This window comes from Delphinapterus leucas, chromosome 11 (assembly GCF_059928025.1).
Source record: "Delphinapterus leucas isolate spDelLeu-1000000601 "Yukka" chromosome 11, BTC_Dleu_Yukka2, whole genome shotgun sequence".
In the NCBI taxonomy this organism is placed as follows: domain Eukaryota; kingdom Metazoa; phylum Chordata; class Mammalia; order Artiodactyla; family Monodontidae; genus Delphinapterus; species Delphinapterus leucas.
This window is the reverse complement of record NC_143139.1, coordinates 79,844,871-79,866,752: the sequence shown is the minus strand read 5'-3', so window position 1 is coordinate 79,866,752 and position 21,882 is coordinate 79,844,871. Positions and strand designations below refer to the sequence as shown.

Below are 21,882 nucleotides of genomic sequence, written 5' to 3'. Positions count from 1 at the left end.
TTTATCACAGTATCAGTGGTCCATAAATATCTGTTGAAATGAGTGACCTAATCTCAATCCAACCAAAAAAGAAAGGGAAGAACAAACTACACAGAATAAAAACACAATTTCCAATGCTATATTAAGTTGAAACATAAGAAATTAATATTTGGTATTTTCAAAATACTGAGCAGGAAAACTTGGTGACTTCCACAGAACATATCCAATAATAAAAAAAATTAATTTCTCCTAGTCTTGCTATTCATTTTTTGTACAAGACATTTGACACATGCCTGTTAAGGCACTATTCAGTACTAAGAGTACTGGAGCTTACAAAGGTGAATGAGTAAACTTTGCTCCCTGCTATGAGAGATTAATAGTTGAAAGTGGTACCTGATTTGTCACCACTCGCATTAATTGGTGAAAATATAAAAGATGCATTGGTATCACTTAGGTCCAATGGATTCTAGCAAGTTTTTTCAACAGTTTCCACCTTTATTATAAAACATTTAGTAAAGAGTGGGATCTGGGGTCAGTCACGCGGTTCAGAGTCTCTGGTGGGACTCTGTTTCATCCGTAAGCGTGTACAACGTGCACACATTGCAGTGTTGTATACAGTGCCTGGCACATGGGCAAAAGCATGTAAACTATTACACAAAGTTAGAAACTACCCTGTTGGACTTGCTTTCCGAAGGCAAACGGGTCTAAAATTGTTTTTGGAAAAACAGCTTGTACGGTATATGTATCGTATGTTTCCTGTTAAGGACCACCATGGGCTGATATGCCCACGAATGCACAACAGTAATAGCCCACATCTCTATGCATTATGCACTTTGAATGACAGAGAACTCACAAGGCCAAACAGTAAAAAAAAAAAAAAAAAAAAAAAAAAGGAACCAGCCTTTATGTTTCACGATATATAGTGATCCTTGTCTTTTCGCAGACTAAGGATTACTGGGATAACATTTGAATGAGGAAGATTTAATCCTAAAATCAAAGGCATTTTCAAAAAATGGCGGGAATACATCTAGCTTTATAGAAACCAGTGGGCCTAAAAATAAAAACCATGACCCCGACGTGATTCGAACACGCAGCCTTCTGATCTGGAGTCAGACGCGCTACCGTTGCGCCACGAGGTCCTGCTAGGCTGGGGCTCACGCAATTTCTTAGGACTCCGGTAACATGGCGTCTCTTCCGGGCACGCCTCGCCTTGTCTTCTATTCTCTCCCTGCCCCTCCATCCAGTTTAGGTCGGACTGGAGACTGATTCTTTTAGTGCCAAGATTTTCCTCACAGCTATCCCTTTACCTAGGCAAGGATGGAACTAGCAGAGGCGGGAGAATGGAGTTTCCCTTTTAGTCGAGTCTCCAGGGTCAAAGGACACCGGTCCTTTCTCTTCTTCTGCAAGCGATTTCCGTTCTAACCTGCCCGGCTAGGGGCGGAGACTCGGCCCTCATCTTCTCCACCCCCTCCCCGTTCAGTGGGCTGAGTTCGTGACCTCCGTTTGGAATTTGGCGGGGCGCTACTGCGCATGCGTAGGCGTTTGCCAGCTAGCGTCAGCTACCGGCTGGGAGCGCGTAGTGGGTTTTTAACGAACGTTTTCGTCTTTCTTAACCCTTCTGACAACAGTGTAAAGCGTTTACTCTCGGAGTTGGCTTTTATCTCACGGTGAGCATTAAGCTTAAAAGTTACCACTTTGAAAAGACGCACTTATAAAAAATATCCGCATGTTGTGTTTGTCACCCATGCTGGGTAGTTGAATTACGCAGAAAATAGTAGTAGTGGTTAGTAAAACTAAACCACTCTCCCCGTCGGGGAATTGAACCCCGGTCTCCCGCGTGACAGGCGGGGATACTAACCACTATACTAACGAGGAGCTGTTCGTTTCTTTTCTCTCAAGTACTACTTCAAGGTAAGGAGAGATTTCCTCTCCTACCACTCACCTGCGAGTGTGAAAATAGCCTGTTGCTCCTCACATTATCCATTCTGGGCGCCTTGGACTCTTTTCGTCCCTGAAAATAGTAGATGGTTTAGAATAAATGAAACAAAATGCGCTACCAGTTTTAGTGATGGTGAACTGTTGAACATAGTTTGCCAGGACTTTTCATGCTTTCCAGATGATTTAGGTTTCTGGCGGGAGATTTTTGTTTTAAGTGACCAAGAATACCGAGTTGACACAGGGTTTTTTTGTTTTTGTTTTTTTAATTTTAATTTTATTAGAGTATGGTTGATTTAGAATGTTGTGTTAGGAAGCAGAGTTTTACCTTCACAAATTTATATATTTTTTCTTTAGTCAAAGTTCAAGGGTATCATATGGTTGCCAGATGTCAGGGGCAGTCGGAGTTGCCCCACAGTCTGGTGCCTCTTCAAACTATTTGTAAGCTTTTCAGACACAAAAGGGCTCACGCAGGCCAAATGAAATTTTATTAGCTGATTTTTCCTGTATTTAGGTCTTTTTCCTGAGGCGTCTACAGTTTACTCGGAAATGACAAACACTTAAATGGTTAAATAATAATACATTTAAATAATTCAAAACAAGGATGTGCCATTGATTAAACATAGGGTTAGGAAAGTACATTAATATAATAATTTATATTATCCTGAGCCTTTTCATAAACAGGATCAAACCTGTTCCCAGGGGGACCAAGAGGGCCTCACTTACAAACTTCTAAGGTTAACTCTAAATAAGTGAATTTATAGAGTCACAAACTGACATGATTAAATGTCTTTATTATAGAACTTAAACTTACGTGTCTTAAGAAATCCATTCCTTGTACTAGGAATTAGTATTTTTATAGATCATAGGTTACATGGTGTTTTCCATCTGATGAAAGTGATTTTGGATTTAAACACAGACATTAAAAAATGGCAATTTCTTTTTTTTTATAACATCTTTATTGGAGTATAACTGCTTTACAACGGTGTGTTAGTTTCTGCTGTATAACAAAGTGAATCAGCTATACATACACATATATCCCCATATCCCCTCCCTCTTACATCTCCCTCCCACTCTCCCTATCCCACCTCTCTAGGTGGTCACAAAGCACTGAGCTGATCTCCCTGTGCTATGTGGCTGTTTCCCACTAGCTATCTATTTTACATTTGGTAGTGTATATATGTCCATGCCACCCTCTCACTTCATCCCAGCTTACCCTTCCCCCTCCCCATGTCCTCAAGTCTATTCTCTATGTCTGCGTCTTTATTCCTGTCCTGCCCCTAGGTTCTTCATTTTTTTTTTTTAGATTCCATATATATGTGTTAGTGTACGGTATTTGTTTTTCTCTTTCTGACTTACTTCACTCTGTATGACAGTCTCCAGGTCCACCCACCTCACTACAAATAACTCAGTTTCATTTCTTTTTATGGCTGAGTAATATTCCATTGTATATATGTGCCACATCTTCTTTATCCATTCACCTGTCGATGGACACTTAGGTTGCTTCCATGTCCTGGCTATTGTAAATAGAGCTGCAATGAACATTGTGGTACATGACTCTTTTTTTTTTTTTTCATGACTCTTTTTGAATTATGGTTTTCTCAGGGTATATGCCCAGTAGTGGAATTGCTGGGTCATATGGTAGTTCTAGTTTTAGTTTTTTAAGGAACCTCCATACTGTTCTCCATAGTGGCTGTATCAATTTACATTCCCACCAACAGTGCAAGAGTGTTCTCTTTTCTCTACACCCTCTCCAGCATTTATTGTTTGTAGATTTTTTGATGATGGTCATTCTGACTGGTGTGAGGTGATACCTCATTGTAGTTTTGATTTGCATTTCTCTAATGATTAGTGATGTTGAGCATCCTTTCATGTGTTTGTTGGCAATCTGTATATCTTCTTTGGAGAAATGTCTATTTAGGTCTTCTGCCCACTTTTGGATTGGGTTGTTTGTTTTTTTGATATTGAGCTGCATGAGCTGCTTGTAAATTTTGGAGATTAATCCTTTGTCAGTTGCTTTGTTTGCAAATATTTTCTCCTATTCTGAGGGTTGTCTTTTCATCTTGTTTATGGTTTCCTTTGCTGTGCAAAAGCTTTTAAGTTTCATTAGGTCCCATTTGTTTATTTTTATTTCCATTTCTCTAGGAGGTGGGTCAAAAAGGATCTTGCTGTGATTTATGTCATAGAATGTTCTGCCTGTGTTTTCCTCTAAGAGTTCTATAGTGTCTGGCCTTACATTTAGGTCTTTAATCCATCTTGAGTTTAAAAAAATGGCAATTTCTGAGGCCTGTTTTGGCACATTTTTTTTTTCACTCTTAAATACACCCAAAGCCTCAATAAAACTCAGTGTCCCTGGGCCTCCTTCTACTTCTGACCCTCCACTAACTCTTGTAAAGTCCAAAGGGCCCTGCGATAACTATGCTGATGTCCTTTTCTGGGTAGGATTGAAGAGACTTCCCTCTGGTCTCTCAGTTGGAGAGGCTTCAGGGCAGTGGGAAGCCAGGTCTTCTGAACTGTTTGCACAAGGTTTCACACTGTGGGAGAAGAGGCTTAATCTTTGTCTCTTCAGAAGAGACACCATCCTCTCCACCTAAGCTCTGTAAAGCTATGCCAGTGGCTCTACATGTGTTGTTACTGCTCCTCTTTTATCCTCCCTAGGGATGGGAAGAAGCAGCCTGAGTCAGCAGAGATTATGGAGCAGGGAACACAACACCTGCTGTCCATCTTCCTAAAATGGAAGGAAAAGAGAGGGTAACTAACCTGAACAGGATAAGGCAGCTCAGAGATTCCTCACTGTCAGCACTGGGAGAAAGTAAAGGTTACAATCGGGCTGGCAGTACAGAGGGCATAGAACTCTCTTTGGAGGTAAACAGCATGATGGCAATTGATGTGATTGAAAGTTTCAAATCTTGCTTTACCTAAGTAACTGTAGAGCTTATCACAGCTTGCAAAAGCATTCACATTCATTTTCTCTTCCCAACAGCCCTGGGAGGTTAACAGGGCGAGTGTTTTATCCCTATACGGGAATCTTGTGTAGTTATACAGGTAGGAGGTGGTGAGAGGCCAGGAATCACCCAAGCCTTGACTGCAAATCTTGTGCAGTTTTCACCCTGCTGCACAGTTCCACATACATGTTTATTAACAAAGAAATATGAGTTATGGAGAGAATAAGTTTTATCACTTTGTATGTGTCACACTTGTTCCTGTACTAATATTTATTAACCTCTAATTACTTAGCAGACACTGTAGTTATTTATTCACCATTGAACCTACAATATGCCAGACATTGCTTTAGATGCATGAGGAGGTTTCAGTTAACAAATTCTGTTCTTGTGGAGCTTATTTCCTAACAGAAGGAGGACAGACCATAAACAATGATGATCATAGATAAATAAGTTAGATGGTGACAAGAGTGGAAATAGAAGAAAATAGCACGGTAAGTGGGTTTGGAGAGTGGCAAGTTAAGTAAACAGAATGTGGTCAAAGTAGGCTTCATTTTTTTTTTTAATTTATTTTTTTAACTTATTTATTTGTGGCTGTGTTGGGCCTTCGTTGCTGCACGCAGGCTTTCTCTAGTTGCAGAGAGCAGGGGCTACTCTTCATTGTGGTGAGCCTGCTTCAGTAGTTGTGGCTCGTGGGCTCTAGAGCACAGGCTCAGTAGTTGTGGCGCACGGGCTTAGTTGCTCTGCAGCATGTGGGATCTTCCCGGACTAGGGCTCGAAACTGTGTCCCCTGCATTGGCAGGCAGATTCTTAACCACTGCACCACCAGGGAAGCCCTAGGGAAGCCCTAGGGAAGCCCTAGGCTTTATTTTAAGAAGGTAACATTTGAACAGACTTGAGGGAGGTAAGAGGTGTAGTCGTATAACTATTTGGGAGGCCTGTGGGGCCTTAAAGTTCATTGTAGACTTTGGCTTTTATTCTGAGGGGAAATACAGAGTTACTATAGGGCTTTGAAAAGAGAAATGACATGGTCTGGTTTATGTTTTAAAGGACTCTTGGCTACTGGGTTGAGAATAGACTGTAGTGGACAAGAGCAGCAGCAGGGAGACCAAAGAGGTCTACTGCAGTAGTGATAGTGGTTCAGGCTGGAGTGGGAGTGGTTGGGAATGTGAGAGGAGCTGATAATATTTCAAAGGTAGAGCCAGTAAAATTTCGTGATAGAGTGACTGTGAGGTGTGAGAGCAAAAGAGGAATCAAAGATGCTTCCAAAATGTTTGGCCTGAGCAACTGGGAGGATAGAGTTGCCATCAACTGCAGTGGAGAAGAATAATGCTCGGAGCACTGCATCCATGTGGAGAGTCCACGTGAAGGGCACAGCTTGGGGGAGGCACGGCGCCATTCCCATGGATGCTCTGTGGCTGGCACTCTTTGAACTGTGCAACGAAGCACCTCTGCCTGCGGAGCAGTCTTTTGGGGGATAAGAAGCATTCCAGTTTGGGATGTGTTAAGACTGAGACATAGAGAAGGCAGTTGAATGTAATAGTTGAGTATTCATTGTACAGGTCGTTGTACCAGCACAGTGCAGGGGGGCTGGAGATACAGTGATGAACAAAGACAGACCCTGACCTCAAGGAGCTTCCATTTTAGTGGAGGAGACACAGAATAGTAACAACAACAACAACAATGTAAAATCACCACTGTGACAATTACTAAGAAGAAGATGCAGAGGGAAGAGCTTTCTTGGTAGATGGAACTGGATGTGCAAAGATTATAGGAAATGGGGAAATGTGGTGAGCAGAGGGGCTGAAAGAAGGCTGATGTGATCAGGAAGCAAGAGGAAGGTCACAGAAGAGACGAGGCTGAAAGGCCAACCCAGAGTGGGACAAAGTCTCGCAGGCTGTGTTAAGAACTTCGGCCTCTTATTCATTTCTATTTATTTATTTATTTATTATTTTTAGGGTTTATTGAGATATAATTTACAAGCAGTACAATTCATTCTTTTTTAGGCATAGCATTCTATGAATTTTGACCATAATCAAAATCTTTCCACCACTTTCATCACAAAGTCCCCTTATGCCTCTTTGCAGTGAGTCCTCTGTCTCCAGTCCCAGGCACCACTGATGAGATTTCAATTTCCAGAATGTCGTACTAATGGGACTGTGCAGTTTGTAGCCTTTTATTTTATTTTATTTATTTTATTTTTGGCTGCGTTGGGTCTTAATTGCTGCACGCGGGCTTTCTCTAGTTGCAGTGAGCTGGGCTACTCTTTGTTGCAGTGCGCAGGTGTCTCATTGCGGTGGCTTCTCTTGTTGCGGAGCACGGGCTCTAGGCGCGCGGGCTTCCGTAGTTGTGGCTCACGGCCTCTAGAGCACAGGCTCAGTAGTTGTGGCTCACGGGCTCTAGAGCGCAGGCTCAGCAGTTGTGGCTCACGGGCTCTAGAGCGCAGGCTCAGTAGTTGTGGCACACGGGCTTAGTTGCTCCGCAGCATGTGGGATCTTCCCGAACCAGGGCTCAAACCCATGTCCCCTACATTAACAGGCGGATTCTTAACCAGTGCGCCACCAGAGAAACCCGGTTTGTAGCCTTTTGAATATGGCTTCTTTCACTTAGCATAGTGCTTTTGAGAGTCGTCCAAGTTGTATGGATCAGTAGTTTGTTTTTAAATTGCTGATTAGTGTTCTATTGTACGGATGTTTGTTTATCCACTCTCTAGTTAATGGGCATTTGTATTTTTTCCAGTTTTTGACTGTTATAAAAATAGCTATTACAAACATTAGTGTACAGGTTTTTGTGTGGACATAGATCTTCAGTTCTCTTGGGTCAATCCCTAGAAGTGGGACTGCTGAGTCTTAGGGTAAGTGTATGTTTACCTTCATGAGAAACTGCCAAACTGTTTTCCTAAGTGGCTGTAACATTTTGCATTTCTACCAACAATGTATGAGAGTTCTTGTTGTCCCATATCTTTGCTAGCACGGTATTGTAAGTATTTTTTATTTAAGCCTTTCTACTGTAACATTTTGCATTTCTACCAACAATGTATGAGAGTTCTTGTTGTCCCATATCTTTGCTAGCACGATATTGTAAGTATTTTTTATTTAAGCCTTTCTAATAGGTGTGTAGCGGGATCTCCCTGTAGTTTGTTTTTTTGGTGATGTCGGTGTTAATTTTTTTGTTTAATTGAAGTATAGTTGATTTACAATGTTGTGTTAGTTTCTGGTGTACAGCAAAGTAATTCAGTTATACATATTCTTTTTTCATATTCTTTTCCATTATGGTTTATTATAGGTTATTGAATGTGGTTCCCTGCACTATACAGTAGGAGGTTGTTTATCCATTCTATATATAATGGTTTGCATCTGCTAGACCCACGTTCCCAAATTAACCCTCCCCCTCCCCCTCCCCTCCCCTCCCCTCCCCTCCCCTCCCCTCCCCTCCCTCTCCCCCTTCCCCTCCCCTCCCTCTCCCCCTTCCCCTCCCCCTTCCCCTTCACTGTAGTTTTTATTTATGTATTTTTTTGCGGTACACGGGCCTCTTACTGTTGTGGCCTCTCCCATTGCGGAGCACAGGCTCCAGACGCGCAGACTCAGCGGCCATGGCTCATGGGCCCAGCTGCTCCGCGGCATGTGGGATCTTCCCGGACCGGGGCACAAACCCGTGTCCCCTGCATCGGCAGGTGGACTCTCTTCCCTGCGCCACCAGGGAAGCCCTCACTGTAGTTTTAATGTGCCTTTCCCTAATAATTAATGGTGCTGAGCATTTTTCTATGGATTTATTTAGGTATCCAAATCTTTTGCCCTTTTAAAAATTGGGATGTTTTCTTATTATTGAATTTTGAAAGTTCTTTGTACATTTTGATTACTAGTCTTTGTCAGATATATCATATATGATATATATCTTGGGATATATCAACACACACACACCCACACATATATATATATATATATATACATACACATATGCATATATATATCAACACATATATATCTTGGGAGATGTATTTTCTCCCAAGCTGTGCCTTGTCTTTTCATTCTCTTAAATAACTTTTTGTTTTTATCAGAGGATGCATGACCTAGTTTCTTGTGTCTCTTCCCTTTTTTCTGTTATGCTCACTTCCTCAACCCAGCCTTTGAACATAATATAAACAAGAACTTGGGCTAGCTCACTACCCAACCTTCTTCTTCCCTTCCCTTCTCCCCATAATTAAAGAGCCTAAATTGCTCCTGAGTAGTTTTTGGATTCTGTAATCGTTCATTCACTGAAACATTATATCTATTAAAACACCGAACTTCCCCTGCAAATATGGGAATTAACCCTTCATAAACATTAAAATTCAAAGATAAATATTTATGATTTGGGCCTGGATGGGTACATGTTTAGATTATGAAGGGGAAAAAAGTCATACTTCACTGTTTCCCAGCCTAATTTATTTAAACAATAATCCAAAGTTAAAACTGAGAGGCAAAAGTGTGTCCCCCTCTAGTTCAATCAACCCTTCAGTCTTTTTTTTCCTTCTCATTAAGAAAACAGACAAACAAACAAAAACCTTTATTGACTTATTCTTTGTGCCAGGCATGGAGCTAGGCAGTGGGGACAAAGATATGGATAAGACTCACTTCCTGCCTTGAGGACTCAGATCAAGGGGGAGGTAGACCCTTTAACTGATCATTATTCAATACTTTGTTAAGTGTTATGGTGGAGGCATAATCCAGGCCTATTGAGAACCTGATAAATGTTGGCTCTGCTTTAAGTGCTTTACACCTGTTAACCGTTTAATCCTCTTACAACCCTTTGAGTTTGGTACAATAATTCTCCCCCTTTTACAGATGAGGAAGCTGAGGCACAGGAAGGCTACGGTCACACAGGTAGAAAGTGATGGAAGTATGTCCAAAATAGTATGGAATTACAGAGAAGGGAGGACTACCTCTGCCTGAGGTGCTTGAGGAAAACCTAGCTGGGCCTTCAAAGGATGATGAACTTTGAAAGAGAAGGGGAAAAGTTTTCCAGCACTTCTGCAAGGGGGAAGCACTAATGGTTAAGGCACAGAGTTTGTTAAGGAGAATGTGGGGATCTGGGAAACAGCAAGTAGAGGGTCTGCTGCTCCTGGGCTGCAGAAGGCAGAGAATGTCTCCATTTTTCATTGTTATGCACAGTCGGGGATCATAAAGGATCACAGACTTTGAGGGGCTGGCAGGAACCTTGGATCTTTTCCACCGTTTCAGTTATCTGGGTAAGGAGACTGAGACCCGAGAGCTCCAGTGATTTTCCTAAATTCCTGGGGCTGAGAACACCACTCTTTTCTTTTTTTGTTGCTGTACTAATGCAAGGGAATCTGTGAGCTGAGTGATTAGGTGTGTGTGTGTGATGCGGGGAGTGTTCCAGAGCATCAGATCTCGGTATCACCTTGGCTGTGGTTATCGGCCCCAGGGCTGGTCTCAGCTTCCGTTCCGATTTCTGAGGAAGCCACCTGCTGGCACTGGCCCCAAGACTCAAGGTCACTGACCTTCCTGTTTCTAACTTTTTTTGGGTCTTGCTGGCCACCTGCTGACCTGCCGGTTAGTGGCTGTGTAGATTGATCTGTCTGACCTTAAGTCATCCTCAGACAGCCGGGAAGGACAAGTTCATTCCCCCTTTTTGGGGTGGGATGGCATAGTTTCTACTTCTTTTCTTTAATCTTTACCTGTTTCCTCTTCTAAATGCAAAGCAACAGAAAAATTCCCGCTTCATATGCACGACTCGGGTTTGGCATTCAAGTTGCTATTTTAGGGAAAAAGCTTCTGACATTTCTTATTCTTCTGTGATTCACTCATGTGACTAGCAAGGTTATCAGAATTTATGGATAAAAATGAAGTTGATGATATAGTAAATGAGAAGGAAGCCAGCACAAAATAATATGAAGTGCACTGTTTTTCTGTGCGTTTCTATATACTGAAAAAAGTTTGAAAAGAAATATGTGAAAATGTTAGGTTAGAGTATGTTGATGATCTCTCTTTTTTTTGCGTTTCTGTATTTTCTAAATTTTCTGCTATGTACCTGTATCATTCATGAACGCAGAAAAACAAGAAATAAAATTTTTTGGGGGGTAAGTTACTAATATCAAGCAAAGCAAATAGCTTAAACGCACACCTGTGATAGTCTTTCATAGAACTAGGGTGACTAATCCATTCTCTGATTTTCCTTGTTAGCCCAAGATTTCATTATTTTGCAGCATAAGTTGTTTATATCTAGTTCCTTAAGGCGGGGAGGTGGGTGGATGAGTAAGCAAACTTCAACGCCAGTAAAACAGGGCGTGCAGCCTTTTTCCCTTGTCCCTTTGTCTCCCGGCCCCTGTGTTCCCAGTCTTTTGTTGTTCTCCGCGCGGACTTAGAGTCAGGATTTAAAGAAAAACAAGTGCCAGCCCTCCGCGCGCCCTCTGGTGTCCCAGTAAGGTATAGCCAGACAGTAACCCACAAAGATCACGGCCATTTCACACTGCGGTCTCCCCACAGCGTGATGCCGCAGACGAGAATGTCTGGAATCTTAGAGGAAGGAGTCACACACCAACAAGCCTGACAGGTTTAGTCTTTGAAGCCATAGGTGTGGAAAGTGATTCTTAAAAGACAATTAAAGTCGGCATCTGGGTATTTTAAAAAAATCTTGTAATAAAATAAATTCTCAAAGGACACAGGTTTCTGGGTTCTAAAACTAGGAAAGTCAAATTTTGTTCTATAATTAAAATATAAATCAGTACTTCGGATTGAGTGCAAATAAATTAGATGAAAGGGGTCTGGATACTTAGGCTTCAGCTTGACTGGTGATAATGATTTCTGCCACTTTGAGCTTTGTCAATATAACGTGAGAGTTGATACTGAAGGACCTTTTTGTCTATAATTTACTTCTTTGTAAACATCAAACCACATGTTTTTTAAAAGTATATTTCCACTAAAAAGAAAACAAACCAACCAATGTAGACAAAGACTATTTTTAAGTGTTTAAGGATTGATGGGGTCCCAGGCTTTACAGTCTTACTTGAATAGGTGTTGGGAAGACAAAACTTTACTTCTACCTTCTTGGGGTCTCTGTTGGGCCTGAGAATTAAATTGACATAAGACATATTTAGGGGAGAAAAATATACAGATTTTACATATATCTGGGAACCCCCATAGGAAAATGAAGAACATAGAAGTGGCAAAATCTGAATATTTTTATACTAGGTTGAACAAAGAGAGGCAACTGTGGACAAGGAATCAAAATACATGGGGAGGCCAAAGGAAGATGGGAGTTATTTTAACAAGGTTTATTTGTACAGAATTCTCTTGGCCTTGACACCTCATCTCTGGTGATAAGAATGTTTCTTTCCTCCTGGTATAGGGAGGTCATGTTTTCACATGGAGTTTTACCCCTTGCTTTCAAGAAGAAAAAAGGGGAGGTCAGAGCTCCTTTTTCTCCTGTTGTTTTTCAAGTAAAAATCTCAAAATAGTACTTATTTGGGGTGGCATATGGTGAAATAGTATGAAACTACATAGTATGAAATTCAAAAAGTTCTGAAGGGTATGCAGAGGAAAGTCTCTCTCCCATCTTTGACCCACAGCTACAATTCTCAAGTGATGTTAGGAGTGGTCTGGCAGCTCGGCAAGGTTGTCAAGAGCTCTAGGTTCTTTCTTCTCATTCCTCTGGGTCTTCTTCTCTGCAACCCATAGCAAATTGATTTTTCTTTTCATGATTGTCACCTCATGGTTACAAGATAGCTGCTGCAGCTCCGGGCATTATGGCCACTTTCAACGTTGGAGCATGAGGAGAGGCAGCTCCAGTAAACTCTCCTTTTGAATTTGTCCCTTAAGAAAGCCTCTCCAGAAGTACTCTAACCATTGTTTCCCTATGTTTCTCTAACCCCTATTGGGTCACCAGCAGTCTGGGAAAGTGACTACCTGGTGAAAATGAGTAGTGATTACAATATAGGTTTTGGTATTCTAGTGTTCTGTGCTATTTATAAGAACTGAAATCTGTTAGTATAATACTGTTTTTCCTTAATTTAACAATATGTTTTAATCAGTTTTATGTCTGGAGATATGCCTGGAAAATTACATACTGCATTAAAATTTCAAATCAAACAAAGGTGCATATGTTTTGAAAGCATTCTGACTACATCCTTCCTCTATTTCAAGTTCTTTCAAGACATCTTACTACTGACTTAATTCCAGTTTTCCTCATAATTAAAGAGGTTGAGTGTCTTTTCATATGTATCTGTCATTTGTACTTTCTCCAGAGCTAGTTTGGTCTGACTTTTCTTCCAGAGTTTCCTGGTGAAATCATTTTAGGACAGCAACTGAGATGATGGTGACATCATCATGATCTCAGGATTACTAGGAGTGACTATATTTCCCACTTTGCTTGGGACAGTCCTAGCTTGTGCCTGTTTGTCCCACTGTATTTTATTAACAGCAGTCCACTCACTTTCAAAAGTGTCTCAACTTGGATGAAAAACTATATGGTATCTATTACTTAAAATATACATCAGAATGCCACAGTTGCCATTATGTTCTGGAATTTCAATCAGTAGGTGCAGGATTATCATGGAGGCTGGAGTTTGGTGGCTTCATTCGATGTTGTATCACCAGAGCCCAGAACAGTGCCTAGTAGAGAGTAAGTGCTTAATAAATAAGAATGAGTCAATAAATAAACTAAGTGCTTAGAACTTGGCCCATTGCCACCTGAGCACCTGGACTCAGTTAGCAAGGAACATGGAGGAATGATTTTGGGGTGTAAACTAATGGTGCCTGCCAAAACATGCAGTTTAGATTTTGATAGATATTGTCAAATTGTTCTCTACAGGGATTGAGCCAGTTTACACTCCCACCAGCAATATGTGAGAGCATCTGTTTCTCTAACCTCCATCCACATGGTGTTATCAAAATTTGTATCTGCCAATCTGGTAGTTTTAATTTGCATTTCCCTTATTATGGAGAAGGTTGAGCATATTTTCATATGTTTAAAAGCCATTTGGAATTCCTTGCCTGGCAACTGTCTGTTCATATCCTTTGCCCATTTTCGATTGAGTTATTGGTCTCTTTCTTATTGATTTGTAGGAATGCAAATAGTTGTTTCCAGTTTTTCATGTCTTTTGAGTTTGTTTTTGGTGTTTTTTGTTTGTTTGTTTTCTTCCTGAGCAGAATTTAAAAAAATGTATTCAGACATAGCTTTCCTTTTATAGCTCCTATGTTTTATATCATGCTCACCAAGGCTTTCCCTACTCCCAGATTAGAAAATAATCCTTCTGTATTTTCATCTCGTACTTTTAGGTTTTCATTGTTTCACATGTCAGTCTTGACCCACCTGTAGTTTATTTTGGTGTAAGATTTGAGGTACTCCAAAAGAGTTCCCAGATCCAATTCCAATTTGTGTGTGGAGGCTTCCCCACACCAACAAGCAATTCTTGGATGCCTGCCGGGTGTCTGAGAATTCAACCCAATTCTGACACTGTTGACCTGGCGACAGAACCAGATTCCACAGGTAAAGGGCTCAGTCCCACAAGATGCAAGCCCAGGTTGTTACCTGTGCTTCTGACCAACCTGTTATAAATCGGAGGTTCCAATGACCCCCTCCTAGGGGTTAATTAATTTGTTAGAATGGCTCACAGAACTCAGGAAAACCCATTTACTCACTAGATTACCAATTTATTATAAAAGGATATTAAAGGATACAAATCAACAGCCAGATGAAGAGATACATAGGGTGAGGTATGGGGAATGGGTGTGTAGCTTCCATGCCCTCTCCAGGGGGGCCTCTCTCCCCAATCTCCACCTATTCATCAACCCTGCAGTTCTTTAGACCCTGTCTTTCTGGGTTTTTATGGAGGCTTCATTACACAGGCACGACTGACTAAATCATTGGCCACTGACGATTGATTCAACCTCCAGCTCCTATCTCTTCCCTGGAGGTTAGGGGCGTGAGACTGAAAGTTCCAACCCTCTAAGCACATGGTTGGTTCTCTTGACAACCAGCCCCTACCCTTGGGAGGAATCCAGAAGTCACCTTTCCTGAAGCCTTTTCAGGGACTGAGGACAAGAGACCAAATATCCCATTGCTCTTGCTGCTCAGGAAATTCCAAGGGTTTTGGGAGCTGTGAGCCAGGAAGTGTGGATGGAGACCAAATATATATGAGACATGTATAAATCATAATATTGCAGGTATGAATCCAATCTAATATTGTTTACTGAATATTCCACCTTTTTCTCATAATGGAGACTCTAAAGTGTTTCTGGATTTTAGGGACTCCATTTCCTATGACCAGTACTTTTAACATTCTGGTAAATTCTAGGGAAAGTCATTCAAGGGCAAAGCAGTGAGGATGAAAAGTTAATCTTTAGTTTCATGTCTTTACACCGTTGATTTTCTAATAACACTACCTTTTGCTAAGCACTTATGTGTGAAGTATAACACACACAGAAGGCAGTATAAAATATATATGTAGGGTTTAAGAATACTGATAAAATGACACTTGTGTCCCTGTTACCTGGGTTAAGAAGTGAAACATTGCAGTGACTTGAAATTCACTGTGTGCTCTTCTTTAATCAAATTCTCCACCCTCCTCCTCAAGAGGTAACCATTAGCCTGATTTTTTTTTGGTAATTATCCCTTGCTTTGCTTTATACTTTTACCTTAGGTAATATATTGCTCATATATATTTAAAGCTGTGGTTTTCTTTTTTTTTGAAGATGTTGGGGGTAGGAGTTTATTAATTAATTAATTTATTTTTGCTGTGTTGGGTCTTCGTTTCTGTGCGAGGGCTTCCTCTAGTTATGGCAAGCGGGGGCCACTCTTTATCGCGGTGCACGGGCCTCTCACTATCGTGGCCTCTCCCTTTGCAGAGCACAGGCTCCAGACGCGCAGGCTCAGTAGTTGTGGCTCACGGGCCTAGTTGCTCCGCGGCATGTGGGATCCTCCCAGACCAGGGCTCGAACCCGTGTCCCCTGCATTAACAGGCAGGCTCTCAACCACTGCGCCACCAGGGAAGCCCTATTGCTCGTATTTTTGACAACTGAGTAGCAAGCACAACCATTGTGGCAGGTTCTCAGAAGATAAGCTGCAGTTCCCCGAGTCAAGTTTGTCTTTAGCACTTCTGAGAGAATCCAAGAGCTCCTTCTGGAAAGTCAGGGGTCAAATCAAGAGTGAGTTCTGGGAAACACAGGGTATGCCACAGTTGGACCATCTGCTATAGTTTGGGTCAGGTGACAGACATCTGCAGAAATATAGTCAGGCGATGGATGGCTCTCTATCTGATGCTTTCCTGCCTCTATGGCCCCTCTTCTACTCTCTAGAGGAAATCAAAACTGACCCCTTCTGTGGGGTGAAGGGAATTTCCTCAGCTCATCCAAACAGCAGGCCATGGTGAGTGTGTTAGTTTTCTATTGCCGTGTAACAAACTCCCACAAATGTAACAGCATCAATCCTTCTCAAACTCTTCCAAAAAATTGCAGGGGGAGAAACACTCCCAAATTCATTCTATGAAGCCACCATCACCCTGATACCAAAACCAGAAAAACATAACACATAAAAAGAAAATTATAGACCAATATGACTGATGAAATTAGATGCAAGAATCCTGAACAAAATACTATCAAACAGAGTCCAGCAGCACATTAAAAGGATCATACACCATGATCAAGTGGGGTTTATCCCAGGGATGCAAGGATTCTTCATCATAACCAAATCAATCAATGTGAAACACTGCATTAACAAATTAAGAAATAAAAACCATATGATTGTCTCAATAGATGCAGAAAAAGCTTCTGACAAAATTCAACACCCATTTATGCTAAAAACTCTCCAGAAAATGGGCATAGAGGAAACCTACCTCAACATAAAAAAGGCCATATGTGACAAACCCACAGCAAGCATCATACTCAATGGTGAAAAACTGAAAGCATTTCCACTAAGATCAGAAAAGATGTCCACTCTTGCCACTCTTATTCAACATAGTTTTTGAAGGCCTAGCTGCAGCAATCAGAGAAGAAAAAGAAATTAAAGGAATACAAATTGGAAAAGAAGAAGTAAAACTGTCACTGTTTGCAGATGACATGATACTATACATAGAGAATCCTAAAGATGCCACCAGAAAACTACTAGAGCTAATCAATGAATTTGGTAAAGTTGCAGGATACAAAATTAATGCACAGAAATCTCTTGCATTCCTGTACACTAATGATGAAAAATCTGAAAGAGAAATTAAGGAAACACTCTCATTTACCACTGCAACAAAAAGAATAAAATACTTAGGAATAAACCCACCTAGGGAGAAAAAAGACCTCTATGCAGAAAACTGTAAGACACTGATGAAAGAAATTAAAGGTGATACAAACAGATGGAGAGATATACCATATTCTTGGACTAGAGGAATCAATATTGTGGAAATGACTATACTGCCCAAAGCAATCTACAAATTCAAAGCAATCCCTATCAAATTACCAGTGGCATTTTTTACAGAACTAGAACAAAAAAATCTTAAAATTTGTATGGAGACACAAAAGACCCCGAATAGCCAAAGCAGTCTTGAGGGGTAAAAGTGGAGCTGGAGGAATCAGACTCCCTGACTTCAGACTATACTACAAAGCTACAGTAATCAAGACAATATGGTAGTGGCACAAAAACAGAAATATAGATCAATGGAAAAAGATAGAAAGCCCAGAGATTAACCCATGCACCTATGGTCAACTAATCTATGACAAAGGAGGTAAGGATATACAATGGAGAAACGACAGTCTCTTCAATAAGTGGTGCTGGGAAAACTGGACAGCTACATGTAAAAGAATGAAATTAGAACACTACCTAACACCATACACAAAAATAAACTCCAAATGGATTAAAGACTTAAATGTAAGACCAGACACTATAAAACCCTTAGAGGAGAACATAGGAAAAATACTCTTTGACATAAACCACAGCAAGATCTTTTTTGACCCACTTCCTAGAGTAATGGAAATAAAAACAAAAGTAAACAAATGGGACTTAATTAAACTTAAAAGCTTTTGCACAGCAAAGAAAACCATAAACAAGACAAAAAAGACAACCCTCAGAATGGGAGAAAATATTTGTAAATGAAACGATGGACAAAGGATTAATCTCCAAAATATACAAACAGCTCATGGAGCTCAATATCAGAAAAGCAAACAATCCAATTAAAAAATGGGCAGAAGACCTAAATAGACATTTCACCATGGAAGACACACAGATGGCCAAGAGGCACATGAAAAGATGCTCAACATCACTAACTATTAGAGAAATGCAAATCACAACTACAATGAGGTATCACCTTATGCCAGTCAGAATGGCCATCATCAAAAAATCTAGAAACAGTAAATGCTGGAAAGGGTGTGGTGAAAAAGGGACCCTCCTGCACTGTTGGTGGTAATGTAAATTGATACAGCCACTATGGAAAACAGTATGGAGGTTCCTTAAAAAACTAAAAATAGAACTACCATATGACCCAGCAATCCCACTAATGGGCATATACCCTGAGAAAACCATAATTCAAAAAGAGACATGTACCACAATGTTCACTGCAGCTTTATTTAGAATAGCCAGGACATGGGACCAACCTAAATGTCCACTGACAGATGAATGGATAAAGAAGGTGTGGCACATATATACAATGGAATATTACTCAGCCATAAAAAGAAACAAAATTGAGCTATTTGTAGTGAGATGGATGGACCTAGAGTCTGTCATACAGAGTGAAGTAAGTCAGAAAGAGAAAAACAAATACTGTATGCTAACAAATATATATGGAATCTAAAAAAAAAAAAGGTACTGATGAACCTAGTTGCAGGGCAGGAATAAAGAGATAGACGTAGAAAATGGACTTGAGGACATGGGGTAGGGGGACGAAACTGGGGAGAAGTGAGAGTAGCATCGACATACATACACTACCGAGTGTAAAATAGTTGGCTGGTGGGAAGCAGCAGCATAGCGCAGGGAGATTGGCTCGGTGCTTTGCGATGACCTAGAGGGGTGGGATAGGGAGGGTAGGAGGGAGGCTCAAGAGGGAGGGGATATGGGGACATGTGTATGCATATGGCTGATTCGCTTTGTTGTGTAACAGAAACTAACACAGTATTGTGAAGTAATTATACTCCAATAAAGATCTATTAAACACACACACACACACACACACACATACACACATTTGTTATCCCACAGTTTCCACAGGCCAGGAATTCAGCACATTTTAGCTGGCTTCTCTGCTTACAATATCATAAGGCTGAAATCAAGATGTCGATTGGCTGTATCCTCACTTGGAGGCTTGGTTGGAGAAAGCTCCATTTCCATGCTCCCTCAGGTTGTTAGCAGAATTCATTTCCTTGCAGCTGTAGGACTGAAATCCCCATTGGCTTGCTGGCTGTCAATGAGGACTGCTCTCAGCTCTTAGAGGTGGCCCTCAGGCCCTTCAGCACTTGGGATTAAAGGCAGTGTCTCATTTTAGGATGCTGAGATTTTCTATGGCTTGCCGGGCCTGTAAATCACTGCTTCCCCTGGCTTCTCCTCTGACCTTCACACCCTCAACCCTTAGTTTGTATAAGCTTCTGATTCTCTCTATTAAAACGCTTCTATTTGTGTCCCTAGAGTGGCTTCTCTTTTCTTGGCCAAACTCTGACTGATACAGTTGTTTTGCTTTCAGCATTGCTGTTTGGAAATTTGAAACCATTTTGATTCCAATATGGAATATATGAGACCCTTTTTTCTTCTCTGGAGGCTGGTAGAATCATCTCTTGGACCTTCAGTGTTTTGAAATTCCACAATAGTGTGTCATGGGTGGTTCTGTTTTTATCCATGGGGTATGGCTTCCAGAGCGTCCTTTCAATCTCGTGATTTATGCCCTGCGGTTCTAGGACATTTTTCGGAATTGACTATTTTCTTCTGTTTATTTTCTCTGTCTTTTATCTTTCTGGAGCTCCTATTACCTGGATGTTGGACTTCTTGGGCTAGTTCTTTAATTTAAAATTTTTCTCATAGCATTGTCTTTTTGCTCCATTTTGGGGAGATTTCTACAAATTTATCCTCTGGTTTTTAAATCTGTTAGCATATTTTAAATTTTCAAGTGTTCATTCTTTTATTGAAGTATAGTTGATTTATAATGTGTTAATTTCTGCTATACAACAAAGTGATTTAGTTATACATATACATACATTATTTTTCATACTCTTTTCCATTATGGTTTATCACAGGATATTGAATATAGTTCCCTGTGCTCTACAGTAGGACCTTGTTTATCCATTCTTTATAGAATAGTTTGCATCTACTAACCCCAAACTCCCAGTCCATCCCTTCCCACCCCCCTTGGCAACCACAAGTCTGTTCTCTATGTCTGTGAGTCTGTTTCTCTTTTGTAGATAAGTTCATTAGTGTCATATTTTAGGTTCCACAAAGAAGTGATATCATATGGTATTTGTCTTTTTCTGACTTACTTCATCAAGTGCTCGTTCTTATACTCAGATTATACTTTTATTTTTTTTTCAGATTATACTTTTAAAGTAGCATTTAGTTCTAGTTTTATGAAAGCAAAATATTTTCTTTTCTCTCTGAGAACGTTAGTCTCAGAAGTTTTCCTCTCCTTTCTGTTTCCTTCAAGTTCCTTCTCCTTCTGTTTGTTTGGTTCCCAGTGTTTATGCTAGGGGCTTTTCTCAGATGATTGGAAATCCTGGATTGTCTGCTCCTGATTAAGAGTGAGACCCCAAAAGATAATTTGCAGTTTTGAGAGTATGGGTAACTTGTTCACTTTAGGAGCCTCACTGTAGGTGTCCTGAATGATTAACCTCCATCCCTTTGACGGTATCTTTAGTTCTTTCTTCTTGGGCTACTTAGATTACTTGGAAAGCGTTTCAGTTATCTATCTGGAGGATTAAGATCTGTTTGCCAATGTTTTGGGAGCCAAATAAGGAAAGAGAGCTGAGGGTCTCAGCATTCAGCCTTCAGTGAACACACCGTTACTTAATACACCTGATTTCAGTACAGTATCCATAATTTAAACAGTCCTCAAGTCCAGAGAACACTATTTTACCTTCTCTAGTGAATAAACCATCAGTTTTTTGCTGGTGTTGGAAACGGGCATTGATCTAGCTGTGTGGAATGAATAAATTGTTCCAGGGGGTTAACTGCTGCCTCCTTATTTTATCATCTTTTTCCATCTCCAGTACCAGAGGTCTCTGGTACTACCAGTTCCTGAAACCTTTGAGGATTCTGATGTGTTGTTTCTCAATTTTCCTCATTGCCAGCTTAGGATTCAACTCTGTTGGGTCTGCCATTGATTACACCTCATCCATCTGTTTTCTAGTTTCCAGCACTTTTTTTTTTTTTCGCTATTGCCTTTTCTTTTGTTCTTGCAGACCTTGTGGATTTATTTTATTATTATTATTTTTTAAGTTCTTCAGAGTCACAGGATGGCTGCTGCCAACTCTATCACATCCATGCATTATAGCATTCAAAATAGGAAGACAGAGGTTTTTACCAGGAAGATAAATTGCTCCAAAGTTAGACCACCCCTCAGTCTGATTGGTCAGATTTGTGTGCCCACCACGTGTCCACCCCTAAATCAAGCAAAAGGGAAGGGAAACCAACAGGGTTCATTAGTTGTGGTTGGGGGGAGAGCCCGCCATCTTGGAACATGTTTCTGCCATATGCCTGCACAAACTGGGAGCTCTGTGAGCAAGTAATAAGGAAAAAGGGCTGTTAAGTAGGCAATCAACATTTGTTACCGTATTTCTGGTACAAGCACACCACATGTAATATTGAAGACTGTTGATTAGTTGACAATCAGTGGGCAAAATCAGATTAAGATGTTTTGAATGTCTCACAATTAGGTAACATCATTTAAGGTGCAGTGATCAATCCATCAGTAGAACAGAGGTAGAGGATAAGGATTATATTTTATAAGAATGAAATATCTGACAAGATTTAGCAAAAGTTTCAGAGTTTGGCTTTAGGAATAAAGTTAAGACAATGGAGTAAGAGTTTGATTAAATTCACAGCTAGAACCAGATATATCACATCAATATTA

General features: G+C 40.6%; 1 protein-coding gene and 2 non-coding genes across 6 annotated transcripts in view; 1 reads left to right on the top strand and 2 right to left on the bottom strand.

Moving 5' to 3' along the window:
* Positions 1–806: 806 nt before the first annotated feature.
* Positions 807–21,882, top strand: part of LOC111168723 (uncharacterized) — a 567,745-nt gene continuing 546,669 nt past the window's right edge. For all 4 annotated transcript variants that reach the window (XM_089920016.1, XM_089920017.1, XM_089920018.1 and 1 more), the window contains exon 1: positions 807–1,646. In XM_089920016.1, coding sequence (XP_089776142.1) covers positions 1,510–1,646 — 137 coding nt within the window. In that variant the 5' untranslated portion in view covers positions 807–1,509. The remainder of the gene's footprint in view (positions 1,647–21,882) is intronic.
* Positions 1,047–1,118, bottom strand: TRNAW-CCA (transfer RNA tryptophan (anticodon CCA)). Its single transcript has one exon. It is a non-coding gene; the product is annotated as a tRNA-Trp (tRNA).
* TRNAD-GUC (transfer RNA aspartic acid (anticodon GUC)) lies at positions 1,783–1,854 on the bottom strand. Its single transcript has one exon. It is a non-coding gene; the product is annotated as a tRNA-Asp (tRNA).